The 16,353-nt window shown below is 28.5% G+C and overlaps 1 protein-coding gene and 1 long non-coding RNA gene across 2 annotated transcripts; one reads left to right on the forward strand and one right to left on the reverse strand.

The window, feature by feature from the left end:
• Positions 1–2,218: 2,218 nt before the first annotated feature.
• Positions 2,219–2,994, reverse strand: LOC117929647 (EMI domain-containing protein 1-like). Its single transcript, XM_034850003.1, has 2 exons — positions 2,671–2,994; positions 2,219–2,448 (listed from the first exon to the last, which is right to left on the reverse strand). Exons 1-2 carry the CDS (start codon positions 2,792–2,794, stop codon positions 2,273–2,275), a joined length of 300 nt encoding a protein of 99 aa, XP_034705894.1. The 5' UTR covers positions 2,795–2,994; the 3' UTR covers positions 2,219–2,272.
• Positions 2,995–8,463: 5,469 nt separating this feature from the next.
• On the forward strand, positions 8,464–9,710 carry LOC117929634. Its single transcript, XR_004653783.1, has 2 exons — positions 8,464–9,097; positions 9,396–9,710. It is a non-coding gene; the product is annotated as an uncharacterized LOC117929634 (long non-coding RNA).
• The last annotated feature ends 6,643 nt before the right edge of the window (positions 9,711–16,353 follow it).

Genomic DNA, 16,353 nt, shown 5'->3' on the forward strand with positions numbered 1-16,353 from the left:
ACACGAGAATATGTTGTCCTGTAGCCACTATTGTCTCCCCACGTGCGAATACCAATGGTGAATAATAATTTCAAGATACAATCTCAATTGGTTCATAGCAACCATTGGTTGAAAAACTGATCAAAGTGTCACTCATTGGCCAAGAAAAGAAGAATAATAGGAAAAAAAAAAATTAGGTTTTAGAAACTTGACATAATTTTTCTTGATCACGGTGGAAGGTAAGAAAGTTTTTTTTTTTTAATTTATTTTTATTTTTAAAGGTAGAACTTTTAAGAATAGATTGTTATACATGGATAATTCTAATTAAAGTTCATAACTCCCAACTTAACTGTTATAAATATTAAAAATTATCAATACAAATTAAGATATTCCCACTTATTAAATTAATTTATATGAAATATTTTTATTATTTTTAAAATAATTGATGTTTTAAACTTTATTTTATCAAAATCTCAACGGTATCTACATGAGCTCAAATATTCTTATAGGGTTCATTATGATGCTTGAGGTCTTGTTCAATTCCTTTTATTGGTAGTGCATATTATTTTGTTTGAAAAAAGAAGAAGAAAAAACACCTAAGCTTGGAGTTAGGCAAAAGGTGCTCGAACAGCAAAATGCAAATATACGAAAGCCATGACTGGGGTTAGGTTTGGGGCTTGTTATTAAACTGTAAGAGTTGATTTCTTGGTGTCTTGGAGCTTGGTTCAAGATCACTTTGGGCCCATGGAGAAAGATGAATGGATATATCCAACTCGCCCAGACCACAACAACGGGTTAGAATTCACCATATCTTAACCCAAAAACGATCCAACCACAAACGAAAGGTTGATGTTGGCTCCTACGTTGGACCACTTGAATCCTAAATTATTGTTCCTCGCGATAATGGGCCATAGGGGCCTAATTATTAATGCTTGGGTCCGTCCAGCTGGATAATTTTGTTTGATTACACCCCAGTAGAAAATCTTTTGGCCCACCTTGATGTTGTTGCCTGAAAATTCTAAAATGACAGCTTGTTGTTACTTCGAAAATATGGATGTAGCTATACCATTGATGTCGCCTCTATGAGAAATAATTTTAAAACTATAATAAGTTTAAAATTCATGTAAAAATCAAGTTTAATGTAAAAAGTAAATTCATTTTTTAAAAAGATATGTTTAATATAAGAAAATAAACTTATCTTTTGAAAAGACGAATTAATTAAGAGAGCTTTCAGAATCCTGAAAACGATGAATTTTTATGGTTTTAAAAGGAGAAAAAAATGAACAAAGTATTTATTTTTCGAGATTTTGTTTTGTTTTGTTTTGCTTTGCTTATTATTATAGTGTATTAAACCATAATATATGTGACATCTTATATTAGATAGGGGAGAAAGTTTTTTAGGCTATATAAATATGAACTCCTTTTAAATTTCTAGATACATTTTAAAACTGTGATGATCCCTTTAAACTCAGAGTAGATAATATCCACACAGTTGGATGCAAATAATTACAAAATTGTATTAGAACTGATCGTTAACCTCAATATGAGAGTTTGTTTGACTATGTGGAGGGTGTTTATCTGTTTAACCTCACAATCATATGAGACATAATAAGGACGATGTGTTTATATAGGAGGTGTTTGTGGTATTCTACATCGAATATGAGAGAAAGTTTTTGACGTTATATAAGTATAAATTCCTTCTTTTTAATTATAGAGGCATGTTTAAACCTGGAAGAACTCTTTTAGGTTTAAAGCTTGGGTGCAGGTGATATATATATCTATATATATATATATATATATATATATATATATAAAGTATGAAATGAATGAATTAGAAGAAAGAGGTTACCCCAATGGGGAACCCATCCATTGTCTAAATATGGCCACTTTACAGCAAAAAGTGGCAGTCTGCCGGCCATGGTCCATCAATTTGGCCACCTGAATCAAACTTTACTCTCTTTTCCCATGGCTCTACCAACGCAACCCCAACATGGAGGAACATATTTAAGTTTTGAACACACCACATGTCACAAAGAGGCACGTGCATGATATATCCCAGCATTGAGTGGTAGGTTTGAACTTTGAACTTTGAAAAAGGGTGGATGATAGAATGGAAGTTGCGAACTTGTTTTGGTACACGTGAAGACGAGACTCGATCCTTCGGCTAAGCAAATTCCTTATATAACACCTCCACCGCCCTCCCTCCTCCGCCTCCTATAAGCTTCTATATATAGAGTCGGAACCTTTCCCTCACTGCCATCCGACCACAGAGCTTCCAACAGAGGTTGTGAGCTTATATCACAGTCCGGCGCTGGCGTAGGTTTGTGGGTGTAGAGAGGCTAGTAATGGGACCTGGAGGGCCTGGAGGACCTGGAGGACCTGGAGGGCCTGGAGGGTGGGGTCCTGGCCCCGGTGGCCCTGGCCCGGGTGGTTTCTTTGGCGGTTTCTGCGATGCTATTTCTTCATGCCGTAACTTCTTTCATGCAGAAAACTGATCCAATTTTAAATCATTTGTTCTTTGAATTCTCGTTTAGTTGCTAAAAGGTAAAATCTAACCAATGTGGGGTTGATGGAGACCAACTTTTTCATTAGGAGGCTGTTTGGAAATGCGATTTGAAGATTTATTTATTTATTTTTAATTTTTTTTTTTAATTTCAGAGTTTAATTTTGGTCTTGATTTTGGTTGCAGCCTGAACTTCTTGTGCTGTTGCTGGTTGCTACAGGATTGCTTTGGTGGTCCTGGAGGCCCAGGTGGACCTGGAGGCCCACCTCCATAATCAGCTGCGTTAGCGATGCATTGGGTTCTGTATGCCATCAGGGTGTTCTACATTTATCCATTAGTTCTCCTTGGAGATATAGCCAGCTCTACTTCTCTGTTTATCCTTTAAATTGTTGTTTGTTATGATCATAAGATGGTGTGTATGGAATAAGTGAATCATGACCCTACAATTCATAGCTTTGATTTGATTGCTTGTAAAATAATCCAACCTTCTGATTAGTTCACTTGTCCACCAGATCAAGTGGTTAGTTGCAAATTAAATATGATCAATGGTTGCCATACTCATGATTGGTGGGGTCTAGTGATATCCCCATGTGCTAGCATTCACCAAAATCCTAATCAAATTAAAGCCAAGCTTCTATTCTTTGCACACGAGTGATTATCAAAATATAAGGAAAAGAAAAAAAAAGAATAAAAGAAAAAGCAAGAGATTAAAAGAAAAATACAATAATTTTAAAAAAATCTATTTTAAAATACCACGATTCAAGAAATTTTTTAAATTTAAGGACAAAATTTAATTAAAAAAATTTATCATTTGAAAAAATAATTTATAAATTTTAAATTTGGATTTGAATTTTTTAAAAGACAATGCCTAAAAAAGTATTATGAGTTTGAAAATAGTCTTTAAAAAATATAATATTTTAATTCTTAAAAATATATAAATTTTTATTAATTTTTTTTATATTATATTTCGTTTTTTCAATACCAAACATAGCATTTAAGTTTCCATCACGTCACGTCACTCAGCTTTGGCTATCTTTGAATGAGGCTGGAGAAGTCAAATGGATGTTAGGATGTTGAGTACAATTTGATTACGAGTCTATCAATTCAATATATTTATATTATCACATTACCCTACTTTTGGATATGTAAGAATTAGAGTCAAATGGATGTTATCATCATCATAGAATTAATTGTGTACAAATTAATTACGAGTCATCAATTCAAAATATCATTTTCCAATCAATATAAAATATAATGTTTCTTCCTCGCTATAGAAGAAAAAAAATTATATACCTAGACACGAAAGAAAAGGTTATAAATATAGAGGATGTTTAGTAAATTTAATATTTATTATTTAATAATTTAAGTTGACTTTAAATTGAATAGTATTTAAGTTGTTGATTTAAAATTTATTAGTTAATTTTTATTTTTAAATATTAAGGTCATTTAATAAAATTAATTTTAAATAATTAAATTAACATATTTATCCTCATAAATCATAATTAGGATAAAGGAGATCGAGTAACAATAAAAATCGTGGAATAGCAGAAAAGATTGTGGAGGTAACTATGATAAATTGGGATAAAAAGATAAAAATGAAGATATGGATTTAAGAATAAATTACTTATTTTTACTTATTATTTAAAATTATTTTTGACTTTAAATCATACCATTAAATTATTTTATCAAATATACTTAATTTACTGAATGTCTTAAATTAAGTTTTTAAGTCACTTTAAGTTATTAAGTTGACACTCGTTATATTTTTAATGAATTCATTTAGTGCTAATATTGAATTTATAGCTTATTTATAATTTTGCATGATGAGATTATAATTCATACAATTAATGATGACATCATTAAGAGGATATTTCCATTGATAATTTCCATGTTTCTAGAGGTGGTTGTTGAATTGATTTTATCATCATACCAAATGTCTCCTACCCCTACACCTTAATAAAGAGATCTTTTGACATAACACTTAAATGTTTTATATTTGCTAGAGTTGAGAATATAGTCAAGGTGTCTTTGGTAGTAGGCTTGGTTTGACCTCTTATTAAATACATGACATAATTTAAGAATATTGGTTTGATAATTAGAGTTAAAAATTTGTCAAGGTGGACTCATCTTAAATTATACCAATTTCGATTAGATTGAAATGAAGGTGAATCACGTAACAAGACTATTATCACATTCTCTCATAATTCTATTACGTGTAAATGTGGTAGTATATTATTAATTCGTATACCATGAAATAATCTTTTGAAAAGAAAAAGTAAAATTTTGGTCTTCTAAAAACACTTTACTACCATTTGCATACACATTAAAAAAAAAAAAAAGTATTTCATACCAAATTGTTATTTCTTTATTTTTCTACTTTTCAATACTTATAAGATTCTTTTAAATATAATTTTGTATTTATTTTTAACCATAAAAATTAGAAGTTAACTGCCCTTTGACAATTGAGTCTAGTATAAGTATGAACATTGATTTTTCTCTAAGATGAATTTTTTTCTATTTTGACTTCCTTAATGTCGATAGAGTAGCCTTTAATTATATTGTCAAGATTTTTGTTGATTCTTTACTTCCACAGAGATTATAATTAGAGGTATATCGACTAGGGGTAGGTAGAGGTAGATGACCCTACTTGAGGCAAAAGTAAGTACCCCTAACGTAAGTAGTTGAAATGCCTCACTCATCCACAAGACTTGAGGCAAATTATATTTATTTATAACTATAAAAATTAGAAGTTGATTGCCCCTTTAATATATATAATATAATTATTTTTTAAATTTTGTTTAGAGGGAGAATCGATTTAAACATTGTAAGGCAGTTGAGTCTAGTATAAGTATGAACATTGATCTTATTCTAAGATGAATTATTTCCTATTTTGACTTCCCCAAAGTCGATGGAATAACCTTTTAATTTTATTGTTGAGATTGTTATTGATTCTTTACTTCCGTAAAGATTATAATTAGAGGTAAATAGACTCGGTGTAGGTAGAGAGGTAGATGACCCCACTTGAGGCAAAAGCAAGTACCTCTATCACAACTCATTCACTCACCCACAAGACTTGAGCCAATATATATATATATATATATATATATATATATATATATATATATATATATATATATATATATATATATATATATATATATATATATATATATATATATATATAATATAATTACTTCTTAAAATTTTGTTTAGAGGGAGAATTGATTTGAATGTTATAAGATAGTTGAGTCTAGTGTAAGTATGAACATTGATCTTACTCTAAGATGAATTCTTTTCTATTTTGACTTCCCTACAGTCAATAGAGTAACCTTTAATTTTATTGTCAAGATTGTTATTGATTCTTTACTTCCGTAAAGATTATAATTGGAGGTAAATAGACTTGGGGTTGATAGAGAAAGATGACCTCACTTGAGGCAAAAGCAAGTACCTCTATCACAAGCAACTTAAATGTCTCACTCATCCACAAGACTTGAGCCAATACATACATACATACATACATACATATATATATATAGAATATAATATAATTACCTCGTAAAATTTTGTTTAGAGGGAGAATTGATTTGAATGTTATAAGACAATTGAGTCTAGTATAAGTATGAATACTGATTTTACTCTAAGATGAATTCTTTTTTATTTTGATTTCCCTAAGATCGATAGAGTAACCTTTAATCATATTATTGAGATTTTTATTTGATTCTTTACCTCCACATAGATTATAATGGGAGGTAAATAGACTTAGGGTAGGTAGTGGTAGATGACCCCTACTTGAGGCAAAAGAAGGTACCTCTATCACAAGCAATTGAAATACCTCACTCATCGACAAGGCTTAGACCCCAATAAAAAGAAAAGATGAGATAATATTGAGCATACCTAGAAAGGGAAAAAGAAAGTAAAAGGCCTGCAAAGGGGAGAGGATGAATACTATGTAGGGGACACCCCCAAGCAAGCAATATAAAGAGAAAAAACGTTAAGACATCTCCAATAATGATTATGTAATCCAATTATTTTGAAATTAGATGTCATATATGATAAAACTATGGATAGTTTGACTAGTTTGTGTATTTGAAGTATATGTCATAGTTGAAGCATGGGATACTTAATCCATATTTGCCCATTTGGAGTTATTTATTTATTTATTTCTAAAGAATTCTATAAAAGTATGTTTTTTGCTTTGTGTTTGAGGTAAAATTAGAAATTTATTTACCTTTTAATAGATGTAGAGTGGATAAAATCTCTATGAAAAAAGGGTGAGTTATTATAGATAGCATATTATAACATTGTGCTTGCAAGAGAGATTATTTTTTTCAAAAAAAAAAATTTAAAAATAATTTTCTTTTAAATTTTCTTCATTTTTGAAAATAGATTAAGAAAATATTTAGAGTAGGTGGTAGTTGGGTGATAATGAATTTGCACCAACCAAGTCATTATAAGACACCATGAGCAGATGACACTTGTCCAACAATAATGCTTATTAACTGGACACATGGCCATGCTCTGACACTGAAATACAAGGGGTTATCACATGCATTCTCTTCCAATTATTGTTACCCTTATCAAATATTTAAGAATTGTGACATAATTGAAGCCACCCTGTTAACAAAACTGCCAAGGCAAAAAGACTAGCTGGCCCATTGATGGCAAAGATTTCCAATTGCAAGTTACCAACATTTTTTAATCCATTTGTCACCCCCACTTGCCCCTATTCCAATGGGCCTTGTTTTTATTAATGGCTTGTAGCTTTATATAAATTATTTCCTTCAAAGTTTGGAGTCATGGTGGAGTCATTCTTTAAGGGTTAGAGATTAATTTGATTTTAATTTAGATGTCTCTATCAAGATGCTTGCTTTTGTATTAAATAATTGAGATTTATAATTGTCATCATTTGACTTTAATTTTGTGATTTTTTTTTCTTTTGTTTTTGTTTTGCTAAAAGAGACAAGAAATCCAAATCTATACCAAATCTCATCCATTTTTCACTTGATGCCACCTAATATTTTTACAAGTAGTTTTGGATTTTCAAATTTTTTCTATTTAATTTGTATTATTGGATTAATTAATAAGGGAAATTAATCATAAAACATAAATGGGTATGTTGTTGAAACAAATTTTAGGATTAATTAGTTAAAAAGGATGAAATAATCTTCATATTTATAACTTAAACATCTTCCATGTTCTTACTGAAGAGTAACTAATTTTTGATATAAATGCTCTCGACTATTTCAAGTATTTATATGTAGGTTTTAAACAAAAAAGTTATTTTTAAAAGAAAATAATGAGGATATTTTTATCAAAATATAGCAAAAAAAATGATGAAAAGTTAAATTATCAAAATTAAGTTTTTAATAACTCTTTTAATCAAATAACCCTAAATTTTATTGATTTTTGTGATGAAAATATAGTAATATTGGAAGCAATTTTGATAAAAATATTTTTAATATTATTAAAAATTTATCAATAATATTCTTATGAAGAATTAGTTAGCATTTAGATACATTTTTTTTTATTTTTTATGTTTTGCCTAACAACGAAGTAATTTTTAAAAGATATATTGATGATTTTAGTTTAATAATCACATCAATTGATTTTATATTTTGAAAAGTTTACTTAGGACCTGTTTGATAATTATTTTTAAAAATAATTTTTAAAAGCAGTTCTTAATATAATGCTTTGTAAAATAAAAGTTTATTTGAAAACCTAAAATGGTTTTAACTTTGTTTTTAATATTTTTAAAATTTGTTTTAAAAATAATTTTTATATATAGTATTTTATTTTTAATTATTCTATATAATTATTTTTTAAAATAACTCTAAAAAATTAAAAAATTATTAAAAAAATATTATTTGAAACATTTTTGTTTTGTTTTTAATAACAAAAAAAAGGGTGTTTTTGATTGTCAAACGTGAGAACATAACAATTACCAAACGTGCCCTTATTTTCTAATTGATTTGTAAACGGACTATAAAAATGCTTTAAAAAACAATACATATTTTTAGCCATTTTATTTTAGCAAAACAATCTATTGGGAGCTGTGAAATCCAATTTTCTCTTCAGACAAAGATCCAATTCTAAACCATATTTCACGTTTTCTTTTGTTCTTCTATGGGATTGAAATTGAAACCAGGGGTCGATTCCCTACTGGTGGACTCAGTGAGAAAAGAAGAGGAGGAGAGAGAGAAAAACTAAAAGGAAAGTCACATGGAGCTTTCAAAATTGAAAACAACTGGTGGCTTTGAAAGGTAGGCCGAAGAAAGGCAGCTGCCCCCTCCAGTCATCCTTATCCCAACCAACTGTTTCTCCACCTTTACTTACCGGTCAAATACTGGCCTAGAAAGATCAAGATTCAAGAATACTCCATCGTTAAGTTTTCTTCTCTTTAGTCATCGCTCCAAAAGTCTATATATATATATATAGAATACCTTTAGTGTTGTTCTACCACGCTAAGTTCATCTCCCTGCGTTGCATTTTCTCGAGAAAGTGAGAGAAAAAGATGCCTCCTCCAGGTTGGGGACCCCCGGGACCAGGAGGGCCTGGAGGCCCTTGTGGCTGCTTTGCTTTTCTTTGCGGTGGTATTTGCAGGGCCGTGTCTACATGGTGAGTTCTTTTGGAGACTTTTTTCATTTTATTTAATTTTAATTTTTTTTCTTTATTAATTCCTCATCGTTCATTTTTGGGTAGATCTATGAGTTTTATAACTATCTTCAAAACCCAGAATCATTTGGGTAATGTTTGCGTTCACATTTAACATGAAAATAATTTTTGAAACTAAAAAAGGAGAAAAAGTGCTTTTGGGATTCTAACCAAACAATGCCTTAGGAAAGAAGGGTTATCAGTAACAATAATGATCAGTAATGTTATTATTAATTTATGACACTTGATTTTTATTTGGCAGTTTCTATTTTCTGTGCTGTTGCTGCATCCTAGAGAGCTGCTGTGGGCCTATCTTTGGTGGGCCTCCTGGTGGGCCACATGGTGGGCCTCCTCCATTTTAATGAGCCCATTTGGAAGGGGATGTTTGTGTACATGATGCTTTGAATGGAATAAATGAGAACAATACACTTGGTTTGTGGTTGTCATGTTGCAAGTTCATTTCTTCTATCTTTCTTGGTTGGTTTGTGTTGGTAAAGTGAATGTAACTTTTGGCCTTTTGTCTAGTGTTTTCCCTTTTGGAGAATGGAATTGAAGGCTTTCTTGTTTTCCCCATAAATTTATTGCAAATTAATCACAACTATGAAAATAAAATCAATGAAAGTATGATAAATTATAATACCAATGTGGTTCATCTAATGGAATTTTCATATATTATGTAAGAGTTAATTTCATTTGCCTCCCATAAGGTTTTGACTGAATACATCTGAATCCTATATATTTGAAATTTCATCATAAACCTCTTTTATTTGGTGTATACTAATAAAAAAATTATAATTTTATTATTTTATATTAATTTTTTTATAAAATAAATATTTTATTATTAAATAATTTGATTGTATAGTTTGTCTTCTGTGTTCTGTCAAATCTAAATTTTTATTTCCTTCATATAATAAAATTAAAATTCTAAATAAAAAAATACTTTAATTGATTGATGAAAATTGTATTATATCAAAATATATTTTTAATTGATTTATGAAGAAATTAAATTTATTTTAAAATACAGTGTGGACCCCGCATTTTGGCTCATGCGCTTCCACTCGATGACGAGCTCAATTTTTATTTTGAAAATGATTTTATTTATTAGAAAATGACTTGGAGTCGCTACTTATTTTTGTTTTATTTTAAAAAAGGTAACCAAAATAAGAAGAAAAACCCTAAGTGTGACTCCTTGTTTTGGAAAAGGTGGTCTGTGAAAAACAGGATCGGCATCGAGGGTTAGGTTACTAATCTAGAAATCTTTTATACAATAGCTCTTCCATGGATCTTGGTAATGGAGAAGGAAAAACTTCTCTTTAAAGGGATGGAGATTGGAGTTTTCTTTCTCTCTCTACAGAAGACAATAATAAATTAGATAACGGGTTAAATGGTGCGTGCATTTAAGATTCTAAGTGCAACAAAAACTAATATGCATTTTAAAAACTTTATTCAAGTGTGAGAAACAAGTAAACAATGATACTTCAAATTTGGATATTCCCAATTTTTTTTTTCCATTGATGAAGAACAATCTCAAAGGCCTAGATATCTTATATCCAATAGCTCTGTTATAGATCTTGGCAACAAAGAAGGGAAAAATTCTCTTTAGAGGGATGAAGGTTAGAGTTTTCTTTCTCTCTTTGGAAGACAATAATAAATTAAAGTCTCTAATCTTGAACCCTAAAAGGGTTCATATAGTCCTTGTGAGCTTAAGTAACTTGAATCCATCTTAGACTTGAGTTACTTTATCTTATCCACTAGGTCTTAATAAATTAATTAACCTTCTTAGGTTCTAATTAATTAATTAGCCAAATCTAAAAAAATAATTCATAAATTCTTGTGCAATTTTTGTACTTTTATGAAAACACCCTTATACATACATATAAGTAAAATCTCAAATATCCCTCAAAACAACATACCATCAAGGAGCATGAGTTTGAGCAGGGACTACTAGGATCCATAGAAAAATATTAGCTCCCTTGGAATTCAATTTTGAAGTTGGCTCAACATTCCATTACAAAAAGTCAATTGTATTCCAACATCCTATGAAATTAAATTAAAAAATAAGTTGACTAAATGTACTTTAATCAATTTCTTAGGTCTATGACCTACTAATTGCTACATGTAAGCTCCTTGTGAACTAATGTCTATAATCTAACAAGATGAAAGCCATCAACCTCTCAAAATTACATCTATCATCTTTGAGTTTGATATCTTCTTATTATGTGACCAATTAACATACTTCAGCTTACTAAGAGCATATGTCAAATTCTACTAAAAGAACTACTGTGATGCTACAAATTTTACAATCACAAGTCCTTAGGATCATGTAAGTAGATATATTATGTCAATCTCATGAGATATCATGATATTTATTTCAAAAATACCTATTGCCACTTGGCTTAATCAATAATGACTTAATTAATAGGGATTATATGATTACTTTACAATCTTACTTGTATATCAAAGTCATTCAAGACCTTAATAGTAGCTTAATATTCTCTTAAGGTTGAGAGCTCATGCAACCATATACACTATTCAATAATTAATCTCATGATTCACTACAGGTTCTGTCAATGTGTAACCATATACACTAGTGCACTCACAATGGGAAACCTGTTTTTATGACTAAGATAAGTCATTCCTTCAATTAAGACTTTCTTATAAAATAATCATGTTGAATATATTGTAAAGTTTTTTCTTTTGATTTTACCATGCTTGTAGGTTAGTTAAATAAATTTGTTTTGAAATGCTATTGAAATTTGCTTTGTTTCTGACCAATGTGCTTGTGATGAAATCTGGTATTGAATGAGATATAATTTAACAATTTGGCCTTTTGAGTCGTAATTTAAACATATTAAAGATGTTGTCTATTTTTTTTTTTATGACAAAATTCCATATCTAAGTATCTTTTTTTGGGACTTATTTTGCAAGTTCCTCTGTTCTTATTGAATGTTAATGGTTCTATGTAGTGTCCCTAATGCAACGAAATCTGGTATCGATTGACATGTGATTAAATAATGTTCCATTGTAATCTAGACATGTTAAATATGTTCTCCAATTTTTTTCATGATAAAATTCTATTTCTAAATATTTTTTTAAGATTTATTTTGTAAGTGTTCCTGTTTTGACCAATACTGAATGTTTTGTAGAGCGTTGATAAATTTGATTTAATCTGGATTAACTGAGGGTTGATTAATTTATTTTAACACTTGGGTTACCTTTTACACACTTTGAGGATGATGCTCAAATTTTATTTTGATAAAATACCATGTCTAAATATTTTATTATGATTTATGTTATGAATACTTCATTTTTGCCATGTTGTTGAGTGTTTTACCTATTCTTGATAATTCATCTTTTTATATATAATTGTGAGTTCTTTTAATCTTGATTTATGTTGAGGGCATGTTGCACATTTCATGTATGTATTTCTTTACTTCATTATATCACTTTAAATATTTTATTTGGGTTTTTTTTTTGCCTATACATTTATGATATATCTATTTTTGCCTATACATTGACTTTACTCTTGATCTTTGATTTGTGCTTTGGGTTGATTCATCCAATGTATGATGTATCATGATTGTTTATATTTAACTAAATTTCCAAATTTAAAGGTAAAAGGGCATAACCATGGAGCTAATTTTGCATTTTGAAGACACATTCCCCCACCCACCCCACTGAAACAATTTTTTTCAATTTTGCCACCCCACCCCCTCCCCACATTTTTTTAAAATGCTAAATTCTCTTCTACTTCTATAACTATTAACATGAAAATATCACATCAACAAAAACAAAAACAAAAGTTAGATCGATTTCATGTGTAAAAGGTTTAAACCTCATTACACTTTATTGATTTCATTACTTAGTACCATTTTTATTATGCATTGTTAAACTTAATAAATAAAGATTATGTTTGGTTTATGAAAAGTATTAAGAAAAGAAAAAAAAATTATTATTAAGAAAAATGATTTTTTCATATTCATTTATCCTATGGAAAATGTCAAAAAAAAAAAATCAAATATAATTAAAACTAGTTAAAAACTTATGAAGAGTTAAAATAAGTAAAATGAGTTTGAAGTAACACATAAAAATAATTTATTAATTACTTTAAATATTTTTTTATTTTCTTTTTTTCTATTTGCCCTCTTTATTATCTTTTCCTTGCATTTTTTCTCGAATTTTCAAGGAAAAAAACGTAGGCAAAATATTATCCAAATTCCAAAGCAAAGCACATCAAAGTAAAGTCATACCTAACATGCACGCCATATCTTTTCTTTTCCATTATCATTAAGCTAAAGTCATGCCCATCAAAGTTATTCTTTGACATGGCATCTTCACAAGTGGCTCAAGTTGGAGTAATATTCTGGTTTTCTTTTTTTCTTTTTCTTTTTCTTTCAATCAACTTTTGTTGTCACATAAACTAATAATGCATTTTATAAATTTAAGTTTCCAATAAAGTTCTTTTAGACATGTAAGTTTGGAATAATATAAAGGAATTTTTTTTTTGCTTTTTGGAATCAAGTTCTTCGAATTGCAAACCTACTTTAATTTTTATATATTGCGGTTGGAATAAAGCATTTCATTGAATAAAATTTTATATGATTTGGAAAAAACACGTAGACATGCATGTTTTGAATAATATATGACCAGTTACTTTTCTTTTGTCTAAGTCTAAGTATAACAACAGATGAGTCATCCTTATCCCAACCTCATTTGTTCCAATTATCTTAACCTTATTCCAATATATGGATCATCCCTATCTTAACTCCATTCCAATATATATAAGAAATTTAAGGGAATAGACAGGTTAGGGTAGGTAGGAGAAATTCTCTTACCAGCCCAATGTAATTTTTAATTATTATTTTATTTTTTAGAAAAAATTTAATTGAGTTAAAATGAATACAATTTATAAATAATTCAATATTCTATTTTTTATAATTTATTTTTATGAGAAGTAATTGTTTTTAAAATTTTATATGAGGTTAGAAAAAAGGGAAAATGAAAAAAAAATAAAAGTTCATCAAGCCACTAAAGTTCATCTACCCCCGTCCCGAAAAACCAAATTTCTATGCCAAATTTAAAGGTAAAAAAGGCTTAACCATGGAGCCAATTTTGCATCTTGAAGACCCATTACCTCCCTTAAAACAATTTTTTTTTTTGGTTTTGCCCCCTGCCCATTATTTCTGACTTCGCCAGTGCCATTAATATGATTAAATATAATTGATAGTTTTAATCATCTATTCTATTAGCTTTTTTAAAATGCTAAATCCTCTTCTGCTTCTTTAACTATTAACACAAAAATATCACCTCAACAAAAACAAAAGGTAGATCGAGTTCATATGTAAAAGGTTTAAACTTCATTACACTTGATTGGTTTCATTACTTGGTACCATTTTTATTCAACATTGTTAAACTCAATATATAAAGGTTATGTTTGGTTCATTAAAAAATATTAAGAAAAGAAGAAAATGTTAAGAAAAATGATTTTTTTCATTTTTTTTATCGTATGAAAAATGTTAAAAAAAATAAAATATAATTAAAATTAATTAAAAACTTATGAATTTTTAAATTATTTAATCTTTATATTGAAAAGTTAAAATAAGTGAAATGAAGTTGAAGTAATATATAAAATTAATTTGAATTTAATTTTTTTTTTCTTTCTATTTTCCTGCTCTATTATCTTTTTCTTGCATCTTTCCTTAAATTTTTGAGGAAACAAATAGGCAGAAGATCATCCAAATTCCAAAGCAAAGCGTATGAAGGCAAAGTCACCTCTTACATGAAAGCTATATCTTTTCTTTTCCATTATACTTGAGCTGAAGCCATTCCCATGAAAGTTATTCTTTTACATGGCATCTTCACAGACGCTTCAAGTTGGAGACATTTTGGTTTTCTTTTTCTCTATTTCTATTTCTTTCAATCAACTTCTTTGTCACGTAAACTAATAATATATTTTACACATTTAAGATTCCAATAAAGTTCTTTTAGACATGTAAGTTTGGAATAATATAAAGAATTTTTTTTCTTTTTTTGGAATAAAGTTCTTGGAATCGCAAACCTACTTTAATTTTTATATATGACAGTTGGAATAAAGCATTTTATTGAATAAAGTTTTATATCATTTGAAGACAATATGTAGACATGCAAGTTTTGAATAATATATGGGATTTTTTGTTTTGTTTTTCTTTTTGTGAATGTCAACCTCATTCGAATACACGGGTAATCCCTATCTCAATCCCATTCCAATATATATAAGAAATTTAACAAAATGGGCAGGTTAGGAAAGGTAGGAGAAATTCCCCTACCTACCCAATGTAATTTTGTAACTTATTTTTTTTTAGAATAAATTTATTTGGATTAAAAATAAATACATTTTATAAATAAATCAATATTTTGTTTTTTATAATTTATTTTTATGAGAAATAATTGATTTTAAAATTTTATATAGGTTAGAAAAAAGGGAAAATAAAAAAAAGTTAATTTGACTTTTATTTATTATATATAATCAAATAGGATGAGACAAGATCATATTCGAATTTGCTCCAAACTTTAAAATAAAATAAAATACTAAACTTGTCATTATCTCATTTATACTTCTATCAAAACCCATGTGTTTTAGAGTCGGTACTTGAAGAAACTTGTTTCTTTACCATCATTGTTTAAGTCAAGTTTTTTGTGATGTAAACCAAATATAGCTTCAATATATATATATATGTAACTTTAGAATCAAATTTATTTTATTGAATCAAGAAATATATGATTGTGAACAAAATATAATTCCTACACGTATATTTCGAAAAATATAATATAAGATTAGTGAAAATATAAGGGCCTGTTTGGCCATGTTTTTCTTTTGTTTTTAAAAACTGACAAAAATAACTCCTATTTGTTCTTTAAGAATTATTTTCTATTTTATTTTGCTTTTAAAAATTGTTTTCAAAGAATAGTGGCCAAATAGTATTAAAAATTTTTAAAAACAATTTTTTATTTTTAAAAACAAAAAACTGTTTTTAAATCACATGTCAAACATACTTTAAATTTATAAATCTTTTCCATCAATTTCCACAATTGAATTTGCTTCATTATCAAAAGATTCCCACAAATAAAATTCTTTTGCTCGGGACCCTACGTATGTTAACACATCTCTTACCAATGAATTAAAATTCTTTCCCCTCCCCCTTTTTTTTTATACAGAAAAATATTAAAATTAAAAAAGAAAA

Source organism: Vitis riparia, chromosome 14 (assembly GCF_004353265.1).
Source record: "Vitis riparia cultivar Riparia Gloire de Montpellier isolate 1030 chromosome 14, EGFV_Vit.rip_1.0, whole genome shotgun sequence".
NCBI lineage: Eukaryota > Viridiplantae > Streptophyta > Magnoliopsida > Vitales > Vitaceae > Vitis > Vitis riparia.